General features: G+C 43.3%; 1 protein-coding gene and 1 pseudogene across 1 annotated transcript; one reads left to right on the plus strand and one right to left on the minus strand.

Moving 5' to 3' along the window:
• Positions 1-1,623: 1,623 nt before the first annotated feature.
• TRIM40 (tripartite motif containing 40) lies at positions 1,624-16,161 on the minus strand. The gene is made up of 5 exons (XM_019742049.3): positions 15,817-16,161; positions 6,517-6,612; positions 5,184-5,408; positions 4,909-4,931; positions 1,624-4,746 (listed from the first exon to the last, which is right to left on the minus strand). The coding sequence occupies exons 1-5, from the start codon at positions 16,159-16,161 to the stop codon at positions 4,518-4,520; spliced, it is 918 nt and encodes a 305-aa protein (XP_019597608.2). The 3' UTR covers positions 1,624-4,517.
• Positions 16,162-17,648: 1,487 nt separating this feature from the next.
• On the plus strand, positions 17,649-19,770 carry LOC109452799 (transcription factor Dp-1 pseudogene; annotated as a pseudogene).
• Positions 19,771-24,392: the final 4,622 nt, after the last annotated feature.

Raw genomic sequence — 24,392 nt, forward strand, 5'->3', positions numbered from 1 at the left:
GTGATCTGTTTATTCTGATCAGACATAAACTAAAATGTTTGGTCATCTCCCCTCTGGGGCTCCTGGCAAGAGTGAACCACCCATCTGCAACCTCAAAGGGAGAGGGCACTGTGTTGTGGCCTTGGCTTAAAAGTCATCTGAGAAGCCCCGTTCTCCACCCTCAGTTTGGCAGGTGGAGGAGCTGTGGCGCTCAGGAGCAGGGACTGGAGAGGGGCTGAGCTGCTCTCCCTGGGAGCGCTCAGTATTTCATATACAATGCTGTTTATTTAAAAAATCCTAGATACATGCAAGACCCTATGTCATGATTAAACATCTTCAAAGCTCCCAAATCTGGGATTCCACCAAAAAGTGGATTGTATCTTTCTGTTCATTGTTGTGAGCTTTAGCTAGGTCCTCTAAAATGACTGTTTGCCTCTAAGGTAAATGTGTGTGGCGATCCTGGCCTGCCGGAGGACTTCACACACATCATGGACTCGTCTAGGTAACTCTATGTGGTAGCTTCTATTATTACTTCCATTTTTCCCCCCAAATTTATTGGGGCGACAATTGTTAGTAAAATGGCATAGATTTCAGGTGTACAATTCTGTATTACATCATCTATATATCACATTGTGTGCTCACCACCCAGAGTCAGTTCTCCTTCCATCACCATATATTTGATATTACTTCCATTTTAAAGGTAAGAAAATGAGACTTAGTGAGTTTTGGTTATTTGCTCAGCCCAGATCATCCAGCCAGGATTTTAATCCATACCTACCTCAAGAGCTCTGGGTAAAGGGACACCGCTTTACTGAGAACAGGTGCCCAGTGGGGCCTGGTGAATATGGTCATGCTGGCCACACCCCATGAGTGACCTGGATTTAAAAAGACAATTTGTATTTCTTACTCTGAGAAATAAAACCGCTGGGGAGTGAAAATACTCACATTGGCCTACTAGCACTGTTCCTCTTGTAGGTAACTTCTAGCCTGTTTTGGGCCGGCCGGGTTGGTCAGGCGGTTGGAGCTCTGTGCTCCTGGTGCCGAAGGCTGCCTATTCAATTCCCACGTGGGCCAGTGGGCTCTCGGCCATAGGGTTGCCGGTTCGACTCCCACAGGGGATGGTGGGCTGCGCCCCTGCAACTGGCAGCAGCCACTGGACCTGGAAACTGGGCTGCACCCTCCACAGCTACGATTGAGGGGACAACAACTTGACTTGGAAAAAGTCCTGGAAGTACACACTGTTCCCTAATAAAGTCCTGTTCCCCTCCCCCAATAAAATTGAAAAAAAAAAAAAAGTTCGCCTGTTTTGGAGCCTGGAGTCAGTGCAGAGGAAGTGGATAGATCCTAAAATACAGTGACTTCAAAACAAACAGCTTGGCGAACCTCCATGCTCTGCGACATGCTCTGCTTGTGGCAGAGTCTGGACTCAGGGCTCCCTCCCCCAGGGAAATGCTCATGTCCAGAGGCCCCATGCTCCCAGTTGCCCTCTACAAGACTCCAAAGGAGTGCTGCACACTTGTGACGTCCCCAAGTTAATGCCTGGCTTTCTCACAGCTTACACTGTAGCAGCTCTTTCTACTAAAAAGAGCAGAGACTCACTCAAGTTAGTTTAAATAATAGGAAAGTTTAATTTAATAACAGACATGTACATAAGGAAAATGGGATTTTCCACCATTAGCCAGGCCTTTTGGGAAGCTATGGTTGGGGTAGTGGGAGAGGGAGGGCGACACAACCAAGTCTCTAAGGGAGAAGTGGAGATTTTAAAATACTACTACTAATAATAACAAACACATATAGAGCTCACTTGGGCCAGTCACTGCAATAAATTGATTACATATTAACTAACTTAATCCTCCCAACAACTCTAAGGTAATATCCCCACGTCATACTGAGAAAACTGAGACATGTGGAAGTTGACTAATGGGTCCCAAGTCATCAGCAGATCGTAAATGGCACAGCAACAGTGCACATCAGACATCAGACAGTAAAGCACATTTGAATTCAGACAGTTTGGTTCCCAAGTCTGTGCTCACGACCAGTACTGCCTCTGTATGTCCAAGAACTGGTAGAAAGGGGACTTGAGATCCACAGGAGCTCAGAGGCTGGATTACCCTGTGACCACCCACTACCTAGGTCATGGACACTTCTCCAGCGCATGGCCACACATGCTGCTCTCATTCCATCTGTGGCTGCCCTTCTTGCCCACTCCTGGTGTGTGCACCATGGATCCATTTTGAATTTCCGACAGAAGCTGATGTTCAGTTCATGATCATGGTCCCTCTTTGAAAAGACGTTTCCCGGCAGGCAAGCTCATAGGCTTGATTAGCTAGCTACCTGCTGGTCAGATACCCACACTAGCCCAATGTGCAGTCACGGCAGAAGAGGGCAGAGGGGCTGGCAGGCACCGCAGGAGAACCGGCTCTCTGGTGAGGGAGAATCTTGTAGCCTGCCAGTCTGCTCCCACTCCTGGCAGGATACTTCGGCACAAATTATCTGTGTGAGGTCAACCCCAGCTAGGATGCAGGACTGTTAGCTGTCCCCTCCGTGGATGTGTTTTCCTTGGCTATCACCTTGTTCTGAGATTCGGGGTCTCATGTTTCCAGCTTCTTGCCTGGTAACTACACCCTTTCTTTTTCTGAACATCTACACCAGACTCTTTCTCCTTCCCCCTTTCCACAGCCCCCCAATCCACCTGGCACAGGAGTCCGGACTAGTTTTCCTTAAACACCACTTATTCCCTTCACTTCTGACCCAAAAACCTTTGATAGCTGCCTAGGTCTTGGTGTCACTTGTCTAACGCCCTGCTTGAATTTTGCTCTTCCCCATTCCTGACTATTCCAGATTAACCAGTCAGTCTCCTCATGGTCCTGCAAACATGCATGGCTTGTTCCTACCTCCATGCTTTCATTCGTGGAGCTGTCCTGAACTGGGTGCTCTCATCGTACCCCCTGCTGTCCAGTCCCACCTCCCCCACAAAGCCAACGCTGAATTTCTCATCCTCACACGTGTTGCTCTTCTGAATCACCACAGCACTTAGCAACAGTGACACTTAATTTAACCAGACACACAGTTTCGTTAATACGTTCCCCATGTGTTTGTCCTGGCTCCACAGTTAGATTGTAAGCTTCTGGATGGAGAAGTAGAAGAAGATAGAATTACCATATTTGAATGTTGACAACATGTTCAGTACTACAGCATATGTAATAACATTTAATTCTGACAACAACCCCAGGCTACAGGGACCATTATCTTCACTTTAGAGGTGTGTTACTGAGGTTCAGAGAGGGAGGCTAAGTAACTTGCCCAGGGTTACAGAGGTATTAGCTGTCAGGACTGAGACTGAATTTAAGTGAAATTTTCACTTTTTACACTACAACACAGCATTTCCTTGTGGCCACGCTTTATTCTTTACATCCCTCAGTGCCTACTGTAGTATTGACTAATTCAGCAAGGGTTCAATACATGCTGGTTAAAGTCTCCCTTTGTTAAACATGGAGCATCAAGAAATGGCCCTTATACTTTCTGTTCATTCATTCATGCATCTACTTAATAAATTTCACTGGGTGCCAACTACGAGCCGGGCACTGTCTTAGACACTGGGGACACGAAGACTCAGGGTACTGTCCTTACTCACCCAAAGAAGTGATGCACAAATAGTTAATATATAAATATGTTAGTTATCTATTGCTCTGTAAAAATTACCACAAACTTAGTGTCTTAAAACGAGACACATTTATTGTATCACAGTTTTTGTGACATTTATGACCTCACAATTTCTGTGGGTCATAAATTTGGATTCTCTGCTTAGGGTCTCACTAGGCTGTGATGAAGGTGTCAGCTGGGCTGGGTTCTCATCTGGAGGCTCAACTGGGGAAAAACCCACTCCCAAATTCACTTAGGCTGTTGGCAGAATTTGTTTTCTTACAGCTGCAAGACTAAGGGCCCCTGCTTTTTGTTGGCTAAAGGCTGGGGGCTTCTCTCAGCTCCTAGAGGCTGCCTGCTGACCACAGGGCCACTCACCTCATCAATCCCACAAGGAGAGACTCAAGAGTGAGTCATTGAAGTGACAACCCATTCCCCTAGGCATATAACATAACCTAATCATGGAAGTGACATCCCATCACCTTTCCATATTCCATTTATTAGAAGCAAATCACAGATCCTGCTTATACCCAAGGAGAAGGGATCACACAAGGGCATGAGTACCAAAAGGGGAGGGTCATGGGGGTCACCTTAGTGTCTGTCCACCACAAAATAATCAGTGCCAGGTGAGTGGTACAGATACTCAGAAGGAATATTCTTTCCAACAGACCTGCCAGCTCCATATGCAGAGGTGGCTCACCACTGGTGAGCGCATGCCACCCAGGTGCCAGGATACTCCTATTTTGATATTGGGAGAGATGGGCTACTGTCAATTCACAGGCAGAGTGGCATCTTGCATCCTGATCTCTGCAGTGGGAGCCACAGGCACGAAGCTGGTTCAGGAAGGAGGCTGTAATGATTGTTCAGGTGTCAGGGACTCAGGCACCAGGTCATGGCTATGGGGCTGAGGAAAGTGGGTCACGTTCAGGAAATGGCAGGCCTGAAGCTGCAGCAGGTGGACTTAATGGGCGGCCGGACAGGTTGGCGGCCGGAGAGCGAGGAGAATGAGGTGAGTCTGCGGTGAGGGATGAACCGGTCGGAGTTGCTGAGGATGCTTGAAGAAGGGATTCGTTGGCTTTTTTCTCTAATTTGGGATAAATAGCTTCTAATTTTTGTGGAGCACTCCTAGAAACAAAGAAATCCTTCAGTATTTCTGTTGAATCTTCCACTGGCCATGCAGCATAAAGACACAAACGTAATGGAGCAGTGGATCTCCTTGACTTTGATAAAGCCCGTGGGCATTGTGGGTCTGTATGTCAGGGAGGAAGGTGGGACTTATTGACCTACCTGGTCAATAAGTCGCTGGCTGTCTAGAAAAAACACAACAAGAGTGAGAATCACAACTGGCTGTCAAGTTCCTCTCATCTCCCGTTTCCTCCCCAACCCACTACTGAGTGCCACCCTGGGCAGTCACCCTGAGAACTGGAGGGATTGGCAGCTCTCCTCTGCACCCCACTCAGCAGCAGTATTGTGTGGCCTCGGACAAGCCACCACCACATGTCACAGAGAAGCCTCTCCTAGCACATCTCCACTGTCTTTGGGGCATGCCTTGGGGTATGCACCTTCAGCATGCTGGCGTCCAGCTCCCTCGCCATCCTCTCCAGATCAGTAACCAGGCTGTGGAGCTGTGTGATTGTCCTGGAAATGTCAAGGCTTCCGGACATCTCTGCTGGCGTGCCCTCCAGCTGGTCTGGCCACCGCTGGGGGACGGCATCCAGCTGCCTCTCAGTTTGCTGCTGGCTTCCCCGCTCAGCCTCCAGCCTGTGGGGTCCACAGTCTACCAGAAACTACAGAAAAGAGACTCCCTAAGATTCACTTGTCAGGGGACGGCCCGGTGGCTCAGGCGGTTGGAGCTCCATGCTCCTAAAGGCTGCCGGTTCGATTCCCACATGGGCCAGTGGGCTCTCAACCATAGGTTGCCGGTTCAACTCCTCGACTCCCGCAAGGGATGGTGGGCAGCACCCCCTGCAACTAGGATTGAGCACAGCACCTTGAGCTGATCTGCCACTGAGCTTCCAGGTTGCTCAGTTGGTTGGAACGCGTCCTCTCAACCACAAGGTTGCCGGTTGGACTCCTGCAAGGATGGTGGGCTGCGCCCCCTGCAACTAACAACGGCAACTGGACCTGGAGATGGACTGAGCCCTCCACAAGTAACTTGACTTGGAAAAAGTCCTGGAAGTACACACTGTTCCCCAATAAAGTTCCCTTCCCCCAATAAAATCTTTAAAAAAAAAAAAAAGATTCACTTGTCAGATGGCTCCCCACTGGCCCACTGACCTTTCAGTCTCTGAGTATCTGAGAAAGTTGATTCCTCAGTCAGTTTTTTCCCCCTTGTGGCATTGCCTTGCCTGTCACAGTGGTGTTCTTCGTGAATGGAAGGACACCTCCCCTCCACAGATGCCATGTCACACGTGGTGGGTACACACACACACACACACACACACACACACACACACACACACACCCTGCTCAGCTCTATCCTTCTACTGCCTGCTTTTAACCCTGTTCAGGTCATAGGTAAGAAGAGACCCCACATCTCATTGAACAAGAGATACAGAAAGGTAGCCCGTCAGAGACAGCGATGGAGACCTATGTTTTGGGTAGTCATTTTCAATTGAGGAGCTATCTGTCTCCTTTGGTCCTCATTCATCATGAGCTGGGTGGAGGGGACTGGCTTTTACTTAACACATAAACCACATGAAGATCAGGGGCTTGACCTGCCCCAGATCACCAACCAGCAAACCTGGAGGCCAGCCGTGCCCAGCACCCAGGTTTCCAGCCTCCAGGACCTCCGGCACATCAGGCTTCTCCTGAGATAGACAGATGGCCAGAACCAGGAGTAAAGGCCCTGGGGTCACTCGGAGGGTGTCCTTCCCAGGACTTGGCGAAACCCACCTGCAAAGCCTGAAGCCTCTCTTCCTTCTGAGCCCTGAGCTGCCGAAGTTCCCTGATGTACTTTTTGAGCTTCCTCTTCCTGCAGGTGAGTCGCTTCTAGAGAGACAGATATCCCTGCTTTCAGACTGGGGGCAGGGTGGCACTCAGTGGAAAATGGTCAGGGTCCTGACCCCAGGATGAGGCCAAAGGAAAATCCTGCCCCCAAACAGGCAGTTCTCGAAGTGTCCTGCTTGGGGTAAGGAACATAGGTTTATTTAATGGGTGATGACGGGAAAAGCAATGGGTAACTTTTTTAAAGCCTTAACTCCACTCAAATGACATAGTATTATAACAGAACCTTTTCTACTTGACTTCAGGGAGCAGAGGAGACGCCAGACCTCTGTATCCCTCCCTCGTCCTGGCTGTGATGGACAGACGAGAGCCCTCTGGGAGGCAAATCCACTGTCCAGGGAGGCACGGCACCTCTCTCTAAACCTCCAATCAGCGTCTGGATTGGTTACTGTGTTCCTGAAGCTGAGAATATGATGCTTTAAGGATAAGATGATTAGAAATGAATGATTTCCATTTCTCAACAAAAAATTTCTTTTGGGTTTTTGATAAACTATGAGGGCAGCATAAGTAAACAAAGCTGATACTGATATCAACACAGGCCTTTAGTGATCAAAGTGGAAGAAAGGGACTGGCATCCACAAAAGACTCGGGGAGCATTCTTCTTGTAACCCCTTGTTAGTTGCAAAATGTATTTGCCCTACCAGATGAACGGGCCCATAAAGCCACTGTAACAAATGGCATGGTGCTGGTGCAAGAACAAATAGCAAATGAGAGAAGACACTGCGCAGGAACAGATCCATGTTAGCAAAGGAATTTAAAAGAAAAAGTAGGACATAAATCAAGAGAAGCAGCAGAATCTATAAAATATGGTGTTGAGAAAACTTGCTTATAATAATAGAGAAAAATAAAGTTGATCCCTCCTTATAACCATATGTGAAGTAGACTCTAGATGTATTAAAGACCTACGTGTGAAAGGTGAAATTCTGAAGTTAATAGAAAATAATGCTAGAGAATAAATTAGTGACGTGGAGGTAGGGAAAGATGTCTTAAAGAAACTCCCAAAGGCACAAACCATGAAGGAATTATTTAATTTGGTTACCTCAAAACTAAATATTACATTCAATGACAATGCCATCAATAAAAGTTGATATGTGCAGTGTCTAAAACCAGCAAGAGACTTACTGTATTTTGCCGTGTACAATGTGCACTTTTTTGCCCAAATTTGTGAGGGAAAAATAAGGTTGTGCATTATACATGGGTAGCACTAATTCTGAATCTACGTAAGTGTTTTTAATTCTTCTATTTATGCTTATGAGTTAAAAGTATAACTCTAGAAATCAATTACAATATCCATATGCAAAATAATACCCTGGCTACGATAATGGATTTTGTTGAACTTAAGAGGAACTTGTGACAACAGAGTTCTTGGCCTTCTATGACATGTAAATATCGTACATTTGTTACCGGTTCATAAAATTTGTACCATAATATGTTAAAAAATAAATGCTAAAATTCCTTTATAACACAAAAAACAAGTACCTAAATGTAAACAAATAAAAAGTTGAATTAAAAAATTAAAACAAAATAGTTTTTCCCTGAAAATTTGGGCCCAAAATGTGGGTGCCCATTATACACGGGAGCACATTATACACAGCAAAATAAGGTACATGTAGAATATAAAAAGGAAAGCCTACAAACCAATAAAAAGACAGGAACCCAAGAGAAAATTTTGCAAAGAAAATGAACAGTTAATTCACAGAGTAGGGAATGCAAAAGGCTAAAGTTCATGTGAATCTATGCCCAAGCTCACCAGGGATTAGAGAAATGGAAATTAACACAATGAAATATTATTTGACTCTCATCAGATTACTGAAAATTAGACAAGTGGATAACACCTGGGGGAGGGAAGATGGAAGTGGATATAAGGACTATACTGCAGGTTGGTGAGTTGTGCACTGGCCTGGCCACTCTGGTGAGGGTCCCGGCCACCTAAGTGTGCTTTCCTCTATAAGCCAGTGGTCCTGTTTCTGGCTAAATATCCCAGAGACTTCCTTACTTAGGTCTTAAGAGGATGGGCACACGACAGCATTGTTTGTGGTAACAGAAAGCTGGAGTCATGTAAAATCCATTCTTGGGAAAATGGAGAGTAAAATGTGTCAAATACCTGCTATGGATACTGTGCAGCTGGCAGCAACAATGGACGACATGTTTTTGATCCGCGGTTGTGAATCTGCTCATGCGGAGGAATGATAACTGAAGTTATGTGGGACTTTTGACTCTGCAGTGGGTTGGAACCCCTAACCCTGCATTGTTCAAGGGTCACTTATCTATGACACACAAAACATGGACTGATCTTAAAACCATGGTAGAGTGGAAAAGCAAGAAATAGAATGAGGCCTATAATATAATTTTGTTAAGTCAATATACAAGCACAAAATACAGCAATATGTGTTTTACCAAACCATCTACAAATAAAATAAAAATACAACACTTTAAATGGTTGCCCATGGGAAAGGGAGGAATGGTGATTAAATGCAACCATTAAATAAAACAGAAAAAAGAATTTGTGGACTAAAGATAAGGGTGTGATATTAACTGAAAAGTATGTGTTTCATTAACTAAATCCCATGTCAGGTCAAAAAAAATTTTAGGAGATTTTGTTTATTATGGGGAATATTTTATGGGCTGTTTATTGGGAATATTTTTAATTTTCATCATTTTTGCCTTGTTTCTCTTGTGTTGCTTTGGGGAAAGAAGAGTCCCACATCACTGGAAGTGTATAGGTAGAGGTTGGGGTTGGAGCCACCAAAAAAGTTCTTTGTGGCCCTGAGATTCTGTGGATGAAATCAAGGTCAAGGGGACTGTGGGTGAGAGATCAGCAAGAACATTCAGGCAAACGAAAGCCTTCAGTAAGCAGAGGAGACAATGAGGTCACTAGGAAGTTATTAAAATGTGTCACATCACTGGGTGTTACCTGCAGTCACTTCCCAGCAGAGAAGGAATGAAGCACTCAGGGAAGGAGTGGCAGGCAGTAAGTGGGCACGGTGGGTTTCACTCATGGATCTCCACTGATGGTAAGCACAAAAGTTAAGGTCTCACAGAGATAAAACAAGCAAGCAAACAATCCTCACCTTGCTATCTCATCAATCTACTCTCTCTCTCCATCCTCACAATTGAACTTGAATGAGTAGTCAGTTCTCATTGTCTTCACGACTGGGTCCTTGCTCCTCAGCCATCTGTTTTGTTTCTCATCACTCTTTTGAAACTTCTCTCTGCAGCATCCCCAGTGATCTCCGGTCATGAAATCCAAAGGAGCCTTCCTCTGAGGCCTTCTCTGCTTTGAAGTAATTCTCCCCTCATGTCCCATCCCACTCTACTCCCCTACCCCCATCCTTCCTTGACCTTTCTCAGGTTGTTTCCTTAGTCCTTTTCTATCTCCAAACTGTGTCCTTAGCGTTCCATCTGGAGGCTTCAGATATGATTGTAATCTCCAAACCACTGGATTCTTCCTAACAGTCAATCCCATGTTTCCAGCGGAGCCAAGAATCTCCTATTGGCATCTCAAAATCAATTTGGAGAAATCAAACTTATCATCCATTCACCATCCTCTTATACAATCTACTGCCCTTGAACTCCATATTTCTGTCATTGGATCTGCCATTCATCTTGAAATCTCTGTCATATTTCAACTCTTATCTGTGTTACTCCTCTCTTCAAAATGCCTTCTCATTACCAAAGATAAGCCCAAACTCCTTAACCCAGTATCCAAGGCTCTCTGTGACCTAACCCCCATTTACCCTTCCACCTTTTACCTCTTCCTACTCCATCCATGCTCTCCAAGCTGGCCAGAGAATTACTTGTGATTTCCTGAACACACCCCATGCAGCCACACACTCTCATGGCTTATCTTCCATTCCCTCTGCCAGAAATACTACCTATTTCTGCCTGTCGAAATCAGGCCTACGATTCAGTCCAAAAAGCCACAGTCTTATCTTCTGGTTTAGTTTAAAATCTAATGAAGAGTTTAAAGTCAGCTACAGACATTGTGTAAATGAAAAAAGGAGGCAAAGATAACAAAAAAAGAAATGCAAGAAATAGTCATAGAAAATATAGATCTATCATTTACAATATTCAAAATGAATAAGGTAAAGTTCTCTGTTTTATTTTTTTTAATATTTATTCATCCATTTTTGCGTTAGAATAATATTTAGTGGTACATATCATGTGACTAAGGCACTCATTAGAATTAAAATGCAAACCTCTACAAACTTTTATTTTCCTAAAATATTCCTCAGGGAAAAAAAGACAAATTGAAACATAAGGACTCGTGCAAGATTTTTTTTAAGTTTCTGATCCTATCAAATGTCAGATAAAATGTGATTTCACAGTAAAATAATTTGACTGAAAAGGGCATTAAGTAGTGATGAAACACGAGAACCTAGCAACACTGAAATTCTCAAATGGCTTACTAACAAAATGCATAAAAGAAAAGTGATGAACAGATGAAAAGGTACCTTTCCCTGATACTGTCATAAAAAAAAATTACCAACTTTCAAAATGAGTGTTCCTTACAGAGCCAAAAGTGTCCCAAAATATGGGTAAGAGTATCACCCATTGTATTTTACAAGGGAAAATGATACCGTGATGACTAAACCTGACAATGTGCACATGATCGTGCATCTAGGAAACATCAGGAAATAGCTATATAGCTATATAAGATATAGCTAACCTCATTAAGAGGTTTAAATAAAGACAATTTAATATCTGATTCAGAAATATAAAGAAGGGCCCAGCCAGCCTGATGGCTCAGGTGGTGGGAGTGCTGTGCTCCTAACGCCAGGTCACAGGTTCGATTCCCACCTGGGCCAGTGAGCTGGGCCCTCTACAGCTAAGATTGTGAACAACAGCTCTCCCTGGAGCTGGGCTGTTGAGAGCTGCCATAGACTTGTGGCAGCTTTGTGCTGCCGTGGGCTACTTTGTGCTGCTGCTGCTGCTGTGTGTGTGTGTGTGTGTGTGTGTGTGTGTGTGTGTGTGTGTGTGTGTAAGGCTCATAATACCAGCATGGGCCAAGGAGCTGTGTCCTACACAACTAGACTGAGAAACAATGGCTTGAACCAGAGTTTGGGGTGGGGAGGTGGAAGAAGGGGGGGGAAACATAATGGAAAATGCTATTGGTCAAGAAGACAAAGTATACCCCAAAAGTCACAATTCTTAATGTAATCAATAAGTTTAATATAATGCCGAATAAAATTTGAGGAAATTCTCTATAGAACTTGGAAACTTGCATAAGAAAATTTCTCTGAGTCAGTGAGAATATCAAGTTATTTTAAAAAATGCTATATGGCAAAGATGCTGGTAGATTTAAAAAAAAAACATAAAACAATCAAAACTATGTAATAACTTTAGAACAAAAATAATCAATGGCTAGAGTAAAGCAAAATTCTGCTCTTATAAAAATTTAATTTATGTCAAACTAGAAACAACACATAGATGTGGAAAGGACTCACAGAAATGTTTTGGGGGCAACTGGATACCAGAATAAAGAAAAATTAACATAGAGTAGTCCTTCATACAACACAGTATATTAAATTCCAAATGGGCTAGGAATTAATCTTTAAAAATGAAACAATTAGATGAATTTCTGAGTAAGAAATAGAACTGATCTAAATACAGATTTCTAAAAATTTCCCCAACAATGCAATAAAAAAGAAAAGAAATAACAGAATAAGAAAAATGGAGGTTAAACATTAACTAATATACCTTATTGTCCAAAAGATAAACTACTTCGAGACAATCATGTAGAATTCATGCCCCAATTCTAGAGGAAAGTGAAGATAGTGAGAGTCTGCATGGATGAAAGCCTCGTCCCCCGCATTCACAGTTAAGCAAAGTAAAACACATCCAGTCACTGCTGCACATGTGGGAAACTTACTGGATACATTCAAGTGGTTGACACCACATGGGCTGGTCAGTGAGGAAACACGTGGACTTTTGTTGCGTTGCAAATTTTTCAGTCTTTCTGGAGTGCAATCAGGGATGAATTTCTTTATAAAGGTCACAATTTACAATATTTACTTTACAAGATTTAATTCAAAGAAATAGAGACATCATGAGAAATTGTAAGAAATCAATTTCACAACTATGCTATCAACACCTACAAACACACACAGGGCCCACTATTACAATCACTCCTCTAGAAATGCCCTCAACCCCCTTGCCTCTCCCTCCTTCTGTTACTTTTCAGGCAACTCCTTATCCCTGGGTAAGTAAGTGCTACTGTCATTGGCTGTCCTCAGGCAGCCCCATGAAACACAGGAAACCTCTAGTTTCAGAACTCAAATTGCTGCCTTGTACTGACTGCCAATCCTGCCCCATTCTCTGTTTCACTTTCCCAAAATATACCACACCTTCTCCTATCTTCAGACCTTTCACATCCCACATTTACCCACACTGCTGATGTTCTTTCTTTGCATATTATTGAGGAAATGAACTAGAAAACTCGAGCCATCTCCCAAACTGCAAAGCTATGTACACTGGCAGACCCTGTGTTCTTTTCCCTGTTGTTTCAGTGGCAGAAGTGCACTTCTCTGCCTCCCACCTTCCTGGATGTCTCAGTACCACCCAGTGCTCGCTACCATCACTCACTTCTTAACACATTCTTCTCTTACAGCATCTAGAACACCGCTCTCCTCGATTTTTCCTGCCTCACTAAATCTCGTTTGCTGGGTCCTCCTGTACCTTACATCTAAATGATGGCCTTCTTGGGATATTGGAACTTCTTTTCTCTCTAGACTCTCTCCTGAGGATATTGCCTCAATTCCCTTGGCTTTAAATATTATCTTTATTATGATGGAACCCTGTTTTAGGTTCTAGGAATACTACTCCACACTTTTTTGAGACCCAGATTTCGTATCTGATTGCATATCTAAGATCCTACTTTGGTGTGTCTCAACTTGGACTCAACTTGTTCTCAATGAAACTTGATGTTTCATTCAAACCTGTTCTCCCCCTTATCATCCTTATCATCCATCATCCATCCAGTTTCTCAAACCAGAAACTCATGAATTCACTTTGATTCCTTTCATTTTCTTACTCCACTTCTAATCTATCTGTATATCCTGCCAGTTCAAACTCTAACTATAAATTCTTTGAATCAAATAAGACTTTTGCAGCCTTGGGCTTCTGGGTGTACTCCCCTGCTGCCTGGTCTTTACAATGGTGGATTTCTCTGTCTCTAGATCTCAGCTTCTGTGTCACCTCTTCCACGAAGCCCTCACTGACCACGCTAACATGGGTCACTGTTACTCTCCCTCTCACACCCGTGTTTGTTTTCTTCATAACTCATAAAAAACTTGTAGTTTGTTTGACTTCTTATCTGTCTCCCTTACTAAACTGAAAACTCTGCCAGTAGGGATGGCATCTGTCTTATTCCTAGCAAGTACTGTAGTTCCTAACACACTGAAGGAACTTATTTAAGTATTTCTTAAATGAACACATATTGTTTTTTATTTATTCTAGGTTTCCCTTCATAAATTAAAGGCATACTTAAGGACAATTATTATGAATCATCTTTCTACTTCCTACAATACCTAGCACAACATTCCACACAAAGCACAGAGCTGAATAAATCACTGAATGTGATTTTTCATCTCGTGCACGCATCAGCAGGTGAGAGACCCCCTGCCCCCCCCGTGGTACACTGCATCTAGAAGGAATGATGTTAGAACCAGAGAACTCTGCCTCTTTGGCTTTCTGAATTATTTCTCTACCTTTCCATAGTCACCCCAATCTGGATTCCCCACTTTCTCATCCTGTATCATAACATGTTCTCAAAAAGTCAAGTATCAAAAAGAAGACTTTGAAAATTCATCCCTCATTATTGGATAGAAAGACATCATAGTGTAAATTTGTCATTTCCATTAAATCAAATACTAACTGGATTGAGGTTTCAGTAGGGGGTGGTGGCTGGTGAAAATAACGCTAAAGCTAATTGGGAAAATAAACATATATGCATATCCACAAAATTCTGAAAACTTTGTGGGGTTCTAAGACCTACTTGACATTAAAACACATTGCAGAGCTACAGTGTTTAAAATCGCTTGACACACAGGCAAGGATAGACAGAAAAATAGAACAGAATAGAAAGTCAAAAAATATGCAAGCATATGTGAATATATGGCATGTTATGAACTTGGCACTCAAATCATTGGGGAAACTGGATCATTCAATAAACAATGATAGGAAAAATTGATTATAACTTAGAAGTTACCTTACTCTTTCACCAAACTATATCTTGGATATTCTAAGTCCTCTAAAACATATTGAAAGGTTTTCATTGCAACATTCCATGTTATCTCAAAACAAAATAATAACTGGAAATAAATAGTGTCTGCCAATTTATGGTACATTCATAGAATTGAATACCAGGCAGTTGTTAAAAAGAATATATAAATTGTATATGAACTAAAGGGAAAATGTGAAAATATACAAGATGTATTTTTAGATGATGAGTTACAGAAAAAATTTAAGGAGAATGTATTTGTGTGTGTGTGTGTGTGTGTGTGTGTGTGTGTTAAGGAGTGCATTCACACACACAAGATTGTCTGGAAAAATGATACACAAAAATTTAACAATCGTTACTTCTGGGGACTGAGAATGGAGGAAAGCAAGAAGAAATATTTTTAGTTTTGACTATACCTTATAATGTTTTCTGAGTGTATTACCAAGAGCATGCAATTTTTATGATAAAAAATTAAATGAAATAGGATACAAATAATCAGTACAGAAAGGAAGGCAGGAAAGAAAAGGCAAAGGGAAAGGGAAGCGAAAGAGAGAGCTATGCACTAATTTACAAGTTTCAGTATATTTGCAGGATAATTATTAGCATATATACATGAACTTGAATACATTTCTAGCCAAATTTCTAGTACTATCAACCAGGGTAACCATATAGTCTTAGTATTGAAAGGTTTTGCATTACATAGTCCAACTCCTCATTCTGCAGGTGAGCAAAGTGAGAGCACCGCATGCTTTCTGGGAATCTGACATCACAGTGTCAGTACCACTTCTTAGACTCATAGTAATTCACTGACACTTTGACATCAGCAGCAAACTATACGTGGAAAAGCAAAAGAGGATGAAGCAGGAGAAACAAAGAAAAGCGTCCGTTGCTGAGCTTCCATGACATGCCAAGCATCATGAACAGAGGGTAGAATAGAGTCACCCAGGGAGGTGGTAAGCCGGCCTTACCTTGTAGTGGCTGATGGCATCTTTAATGGTCAGCTCACGATGAGACCTGTGCTCAGGGGATACCAGGCATTCCACACACAGAAGAAGTCTGCTCTCCTCACAGAACCAGCACACCTTCTTCTGGTGGCTGTGGCAGATGTAGCCTGCCCCCAGAACCTCCTCAGAACAGGGCTTCCGGCAGAGGGGACAGCAGAAGCCCCCAGAGGCAGAGGCCTTCTCCACGTACTGGGCCAGACACACTCGGCAGAAGAGGTGTCCACAGTCAGTGCTCACGGCCTCCTTCAGGTGCTCCTGGCAGATGGGGCAGATGCCCTCTTCCCAGCTATTCTCCCGCAAAGGGACCATGGCCTCCACCCTCCACTGCCAGCCTCCTGTCTACAGGGCCTCCTTCCCCACTGGGGCTTTGGAAGGCCTCCCATGTACACAGTCCAGAGAAGATGGCCCAGCTGGACGAAGGCAGTCCTGGAGCAGCCTGGAGGACACGACTCGTGCCTACAACTTCGGGCAACTGCTGACTGTCCCTCTGTGAAGCCTAGCACGGGCACACACACCACAATTCTTCATGAGTTGCAGAAATATCTCATCAGCTTTGACACGCACCCTCTGGTTTCCTTATATTTGTGAAACTTGAAATCACTCTTTATTTTCCATACCCCTGGAGGAAGCAGGTGGTTCAAAAACCAATTCTATTTTCCTCTCCAAAGCTTTCTGTGAATATTTGTACAGCTCAAAATTAAAAGGCCAGAGAGTTATGGCCAGAAGCCAGAGCATCATAAACTGAAAAGCTGAAAGTCTCCTCTGATTTGCCCTCAGCTAAGAGAATTTGGCAGGAATGTGGAGTGTCTTCCACCCTGGGATACTATTCTTAGATGTGCCTCACGGTCACATCTAAGAATCTGGCTACTGCGATAACTTACTACTGCCAACCATTTGCATCAGCATCTCTGTCAGCTGGTTGTTCTCTGAACCAGCATCCTTTCCAGGGTTTTATGGATTCCACAATGAAAGACAAGAGAACAGGACTTAGAGCAGACCAGAGACCTGTGCAATGTCTGAAGGCACCTTTTCCTTCCCTTCAAGCCATCTCCAAAGAGACTAAAAGAAGAAAGTCCTCCCCCATCACCACTTCCCTTAAACCCTATGCGTTCACTCCCATTCCCTCACCCCCAAACCTCTTGCTTAGTCCTTCTCCCCCAAAGCGTTCAGAGTATCCTACCTCAGTTTCTCCTGCTACAACTTCAGGTCATTTTCTCAGGCTTCAGATCTGGAGAGATGGCCAGCAGGTGAATGGTTCTTTTTAAACCATGTCAATTATAAACGCTCATGTGTCAGTAAAACTGGGGGGAAGTGAAGAGGCCCATCCTCTCCTGCAAATACTGAATCACTAGGAAAATGAAACTCCTGTGGCTGGCTGGCTGACTGAGGGGAGCTGAAAGGTGAGATGGACTTTGGCTGGAGCAAGGTGCGGCTTGTTTGCACACAGGGAAGAGGAAGGTCTTGGAGCTTTCAATGTAATGGCACAAACTGAGTCAACTCACAAAATGAAGACCTGTCCTCCAAAACCCCAGCCATGGTAGCTCAGGACCCAGGGGCCACACAGCCATGGCGTCTATGCATGATAGTGGCCACCTCGCAGTCTTCCAACTTCTCATCCAGTCAGGCTGTTCTCAGCCCTGACATTGGGGGAGCCTACAGGGGGTCCCCTTAATAAGGGCTTTAAAAGGTCTGAGATACTTATTAAAACCTCACTCCAGAGTCTCCTCCCTCAGCCCCACTTGGCCACTGTCTGCTGTGGGTTGCTAATGAAAAGTTATTTTCTCAAAAGTCACAATTCCGAGCCCCGCGCCCGGCGCCTCGCAGGGCAGGACCCTGGGCCGGAGCGCGCGCCAGGACTGCCCACGTCTCTGTGTCCGCGTGTCCGAGCCCGCGCATCCGTGTCCGCGCCCGCGCCCTCGTGCCCACCCCGGCGTGTCCGTGCGCCCACCGCCAGCCAGAAAAATCATTTTTCTTCTCTGGAGGGTGAACATTTATAGCATCGATTTCACGGATCTGGTAACATGGAAAAAGATGTTGGTCTAATTGAAGCCAATGGGGAACTAAAGGTCTTCATAGACCAGAACCTTAGTCCTGGAAAAGGTGTTGTGTCCTTAGTAGCTGTTCACCCCTCTGCAGTAAACACGCTTGGGAAGCAGCTCTTGCCAAAAACGTTTGGACAGTCCAATGTCAACATTGCACAGCAAGTGGTAATTGGTACGCCTCAGAGACCTGCAGCGCCAAACACTATCGTGGTAGGAAGCCCACACACCCCTAACACTCGCTTTGTGTCACAGAACCAGCCTTCAGACCCCTCACCTTGGTCTGCCGGGAAACGCAACAGGAAAGGAGAGAAGAACGGTAAGGGCCTGAGGCACTTCTCCATGAAGGTCTGTGAGAAGGTACAGAGGAAGGGAACCACATCCTATAATGAGGTGGCTGACGAGCTTGTCGCAGAGTTCAGCGCCGCCGATAATCACATCTTACCAAATGAATCTGCTTATGACCAGAAGAACATCAGACGGCGAGTCTATGATGCCTCAAATGTGCTAATGGCCACGAACATCATCTCTAAGGAGAAGGAAATCAAATGGATCGGTCTGCCCACCAACTCGGCTCAGGAATGTCAGAATTTAGAGGCAGAGAGACAAAGGAGACTTGAAAGAATAAAACAGAAACAATCTCAACTTCAAGAACTTATTTTGCAGCAAATTGCCTTCAAGAATCTGGTGCAGAGAAACCGCCAGGCAGAGCAGCAGGCCAGCCGGCCGCCCCCGCCCAACTCTGTCATCCACCTGCCTTTCATCATTGTGAACACCAGCAAGAAGACTGTCATCGACTGCAGCATTTCTAATGACAAATTTGAGTATCTGTTCAATTTTGACAACACGTTTGAAATCCATGATGACATAGAGGTGCTGAAGCGCATGGGGATGGCCTACGGGCTGGAATCCGGAAGCTGCTCCGCTGAAGACCTCAAAGTGGCAAGAAGTTTGGTGCCGAAAGCGCTGGAACCCTATGTGACAGAAATGGCTCAGGGATCACTCGGCAGTGTATTCATCACGTCGTCGGTTTCGACCTCTAATGGCACAAGGCTTTCTGCCAGTGACTTGACCAACGGTGCGGATGGGATGCTGGCCACGAGCTCCAGTGGGTCCCAGTACAGCGGGTCCCGGGTGGAGACCCCTGTGTCCTATGTCGGGGAGGATGACGACGAGGACGAAGAGGACAACGAGAACGAGGAGGAAGACTGACGTGCTCGCTCGCAGGTCGCTCCCCCGCAAGTTAAGCTGCAGGAAAACATGCTTAGGGAAGAGAAACTTTTTTTTAATGTGGGTTTTTCTGTTTCTTTTTGGCCTCCTCCCAAGAAGATATTGGTAAGCTATTGAATTCGATGTGCACCTCTGATAAGCAAGCCAGGGTTGTTTTCTGTCGGGTCTTTTAAAACGGGCTGCAGTGTGTATGGATTCCAGTGTGCTGATGCAGGACCTCTACTTACTTTTTAGGATTTTGTGTGTTCCTTTTCTATTTTTTTAAATAACGACTTCATTTATGCCCAGTAACAATTCTTGCTGAGATTGCTGACTAAGCTGTACTCCATCTACATCCACGAAAATAAAACTCCGTACATCAACGAAAATAAAACTCCGTCCGGTGGAGGCGGGTACACCACCCAGAATGCCATTTGCAGTTTGTTGTGAATGGCGCCACCCGCTGGCCGAGGGTGTGGCTCCAGGACGAGTGTTGTGTTGTTCAATCATGTGGTGTCCAAAGAACTGAGCAGATGGCAAAGCTCTGCTTTTCACCATTAAGCGCCATGAATCTTATTATACCTTTATTTTTCTCTTAAATTATATCGACTGTGATTCCATCAAGTTTATACCTTTTTTTTGTGTGTGGTCTATTTCGCAACAAATTGCAGAGTTCTCTTTTTGTTTTTGTTTTGTTTTGTAAAAGTTTACTGCCATGCTGGTGCAGCTATGAAAACTGTCTGGAAGGCTTAGAATGGTTTATTGCTTATGGTAAAATTTGCCTGATTTCTTACAGGCATCATTTGGAAACTTTTTATTATATAGTTGTTTACATACTTATAAGTCTATCATTTAAAGACATGTACTGAAACAAATATTGTATTTGTTTCATAAGCATCTTCCTGTAATCTACTATAAAGTTGAAATTAAATATAGAGAATGTTTTAACAGTTTTTTAACTCAAAATTTGTCAATCATTTTTAATAGTTCTTTTTTTATAAAAAGAAAAAGGAATTTCGGGACAGGCAGTAGCCTCTTTTAAAATTTATTCACTTAATTCAAAATGGATCAAAGACTTAAGCATAAGACCTGACACAATAAACTGCATAGAAGAAAACATAGGTACTAAACTTATGGACCTTGGGTTCAATGAGCATTTTATGAACTTGACTCCAAAGACAATGGAAGTAAAAGCTAAAATAAACGAATGGGACTATATGAAACTTAAAAGCTTCTGCACAGCAAAAGAAACCATTGACAAAATAAAGAGGCCACCAACTGAATGGGAGAAGATTTTTGCAAACAGTGCCTCCGATAAGGGGCTAGTATCCAGAATATACAAGGAACTCATGCAACTCAACAACAAAAAAACAAACAACCCAATTGAAAAATGGGCAGAGGACTTGAAGAGACATTTCTCCAAAGAGGACATACAAATGGCAAATAGACATATGAAAAAATGCTCAACATCACTAATCATCAGAGAAATGCAAATCAAAACCACAATGAGATATCACCTCACCCCAGTCAGAATGGCTATCATCAACAAGACAAATAGTAACAAATGTTGGAGAGGCTGTGGAGAAAAAGGAACCCTCATACACTGTTGGTGGGAATGCAGACTGGTGCAGCCGTTATGGAAGGCAGTGTGGAGGTTTCTCAAAGAATTACGAATAGAATTGCCATATGACCCAGCAATCCCTCTCCTGGGTATCTACCCAAAAAATCTGAAAACATTTAGAGATAAAGACACGTGTGCTCCAATGTTCATTGCAGCTTTGTTTACGGTGGCCAAGACATGGAAACAACCAAAATGTCCTTCGATAGATGAATGGATAAAGAAGTTGTGGTATATATACACAATGGAATACTATACGGCGGTAAGAAAAGATGATATAGGAACATTTGTGACAACATGGATGGATCTTGAGAGAGTAATGCTGAGCGAAACAAGTCAGACAGAAAAAGCAGAGAACCATGTGATTTCACTGATATGTGGTATATAAACCAAAAACAACAAAAGAACAAGACAAACAAATGAGAAACAGAAACTCATAGACACAGACAATAGTTTAGTGGTTGCCAGAGGGTAAGGGGGGTGGGGAGTGGGGGGTGGGAGATGAAGGTAAGGGGGATCAAATATATGGTGATGGAAGGAGAACTGACTCTGGGTGGTGAACACACAATGGGATTTATAGATGATGTAATACAGAATTGTACACCTGAAGTCTATGTAATTTTACTAACAATTGTCACCCCAATAAATTTAATAAAATAAAATTAAAAAAAAAAAATTTATTCACAAAGAACCATTAGCTGCACAGTTGCTGTTAGCTGCCTGTTCTAAAACAATAGTCTTTTTATTGAAACACAAACTTTTCTGTAATATTTTATGGAATATAAAGAGACTTCAATTGTTTGACTTGTTTAACTTGCCACTGTTAGTTTTTATTAATAAAACGCGCATGGGCATCTTTAAAAAAAAAAAAAGTCACAATTCCTTGGCTGTCTTCTCAAAAGAGATGAATCTCTTGAATCTCAGCGTCACAGGTGGGGTGAGCATCTTCCTTATTCTATACGACCACCTCCTGAGCATGACATCCCCAGGGCCAGGTAAAAACACCTGCTGTGGAGCTCTGGTTGCTCACACTCAATCCTTCTTGCTGCTCTCACAGAGCCATTTGCCTTGCTTCACGAGGACTTATGCATGAGGCTCACAGGCCCTTCCTGACCCCATGTCCTGCCATCATCCTGGGTGATTTCAAGGACTATGTATATGACCATTCGACACAGAGGCCCTTCTGCTCTTTCACATGCTCAATCCAGTGACCTTTACTTTTGCCACCAGCCTAGTGACTGTTTCTGGACCTTGTCGGAATTCAGATTTCATCACCTGAAATCACAAATCCAGGCCTTGGACGTGTCTTACAGCTCTCCCTAAGCTGCTCACTACCACCTCTGCTCTTCAATCTCCAATCCTTGACCGCTCCACATTCTACATTTCTGTCACATCTCATGAGATAATATGAGAAACAGAAAATGCACAGAGATTAAGTGACCTGCCCAAGATCATAGAGGGGTGGACAGAGAGCCGGGATTCAGATCTCGACGTCTTGTCATCCTCGCACACTTGCCACAAAATGTCGTCTCTTAGAAAGAGTTCAGTAAAGGCTTCATAAATGGAGGGGTATTTGGGCAGATGGCACAGTAACTGGATTCTTAATAGATAAATGAATAAACCACACTTTGCACCACCTTGGTGTACTGACCATGTGATAATGCACTATAGTTATTTAGGTAGTTTTCTCAATTTTCCTTTTGGCTTATTGAGCAACTTGAAGGCAGGGACCCACCATGTTTAATTTAACCCTTGCTTAAGAAAGATTCAAGCGTAGAAGTCATAAAAGGAAAGACAGATAAATTCAACTACATTTAGAAAGATCTGCATAGGGGAAAAGAACTACAAAAGCAATGCCAAGAGAAAAACGACCAAATGAAAGTGTAAAAAGAAAACTTATTTGCAACTCCATCAAATCAAAGGGCTAATTTCCCTAAAGCATAGACAGCTCTTATAAATCAAAAAGAAACTATTAACTACCAAGTAAAAAATTGGTCAGAGGAAATGAACAGACCCTTCACAGGAAAAAAAAATATACAAAGTATCTCTGAAACATCTGAAAAGATGCTCAGGCTCACTCACATGAAGGAAATGAAAATTAAGACAACAGTAAAATTAAATGTCTAGATATCTGGAGAACAGTGGTGGGAGGGAGACTTTCCCCTGTGTTCCTATTGCACCTTTTTAATTTGGAACCAAGTAAGTGTATCGTCTATTTAAACAATTACTTAAATTTAAAAATCTTTAAGAGGAAGAATCAAATCTAAAATGAAAGGAGTTCTGAACTAGTTAAAAAATCTGTATTATGGTCCTATTTCTAGAGATTTGGAGCTTTGTGCTCTGGGACAGCCACCTCAGCCTCCCTCGCAGGAAGGTGGATCAAAATGTCCTGGCTGAGAACGGATGTGCTTTATAAACTATAAACTGACATACAGTTCTTTGGAGTTATTATTATTCCCTTGCCTCACAGTCTGTTCAGCATAGCTCCTTGCACATAGCAGGTGCTCAGTACTTTTTTGAATGAATGATCTTTCCTAATTATGCCTACTTTAAAATTGTGGAATCAGGTAATTCACATCTTTTCCCTCTCTTTCATCACTTCTTTCCTGCCTCTGCTCTGACATTTCCCAGCAGAGAAAATCTCCTATCTCTTCCTTGCAGCTGCTCTAAACCCTTGACATCAGTTTAAACCCAGCTCATGTCCCACTTTGCTGCATGAAAACTTCCTATTATCTGCCACCTTGCCCAGGACAGGGTGATGGAAAGTCCTTCAGCTGTGTGTTTGGCAGCTGTCTCTCAATGGGCAGTAGGTGGCGCCATCTCCCAAGACAGGACTTGGCTTCTCTTTCACTTCTGGAAGGAAGAATGCTGCCATCCTAGGGCACTGGGACATTCCACTAAAAAATGACAGATACCTTAAACACTGGCAACGTAATTCTCAGGGCAAGAATGACTGTGGAAAGTTAGCAAAGAAATGTGTAAATTTCGGAGGGGTGAGGAGGAAGGAGGGGATAAACCTGTGTAAGAGGAAGAGCCCAGGAGAGACAGAGCCTGTAGGGTAGTAGCAGAAGGCAGGGGACCAAGGAAGAAAGTCTGCCAGTGAAAAATATCCTGTGATATTTTTAGAACAGAATATCTAGTATTGAACCTTCAGTTATCTGTTCTGTGGTTTTGTACTCTGGTAAAATCCATCCTCTAATCTGACACACCACCATCTATCTCTGGATCTTCAGGAAACAATCAGTCAATGTATTAAATCCAACTACTTGTGGAAGACATTTTCAAGAAATCACAGGAAAGGGCTGTGTTCTATGTTCGGTGATACGGTTCTCAGAAAAGCGAATCAGGCCGACAGGGTCTTCAGACACTGGGATTATTGGACACAGACTGTACAACAACTATGTATATGCTACGTCCAAGGAAATAAAAGCCACGCTTAGAAAATCACAGCAGATTTTTTTTTTTTTTTTTTTAAAAAGGAACTTTTAAACTGAGAGAGTAATGGATGCTAAAGTTATCAAGTCATGGAAACTCTAGTATGGTGACCTTCTTGGCTCATCAGTGAGCCGAGGGAAAACGAAGGATCACAGAGATTTGGAAAGAGTAGCTTCCTATTTACAGTTCAGTTTTTTGCCACAAAAAATAAATTAATTAAAAAATATATAATTTAATTT

The sequence above is a fragment of the Rhinolophus sinicus genome, chromosome 2 (assembly GCF_057876585.1).
Source record: "Rhinolophus sinicus isolate RSI-liver-muscle chromosome 2, RSI-T2T, whole genome shotgun sequence".
Lineage (NCBI taxonomy): Eukaryota > Metazoa > Chordata > Mammalia > Chiroptera > Rhinolophidae > Rhinolophus > Rhinolophus sinicus.

Coding starts and splice junctions, on each gene's coding strand:
- TRIM40 (XM_019742049.3), bottom strand. CDS start 16,161: ATGGTCCCTTTGCGGGAGAATAGCTGGGAAGAGGGCATCTGCCCCATC. Junction 5,409..6,516: donor AGAGGCTTCAGGCTTTGCAG/GTGGGTTTCGCC, acceptor TCTTTTCTGTAG/TTTCTGGTAGACTGTGGACC. Junction 4,747..4,908: donor GCCAGCGACTTATTGACCAG/GTAGGTCAATAA, acceptor CTTTGTTTCTAG/GAGTGCTCCACAAAAATTAG.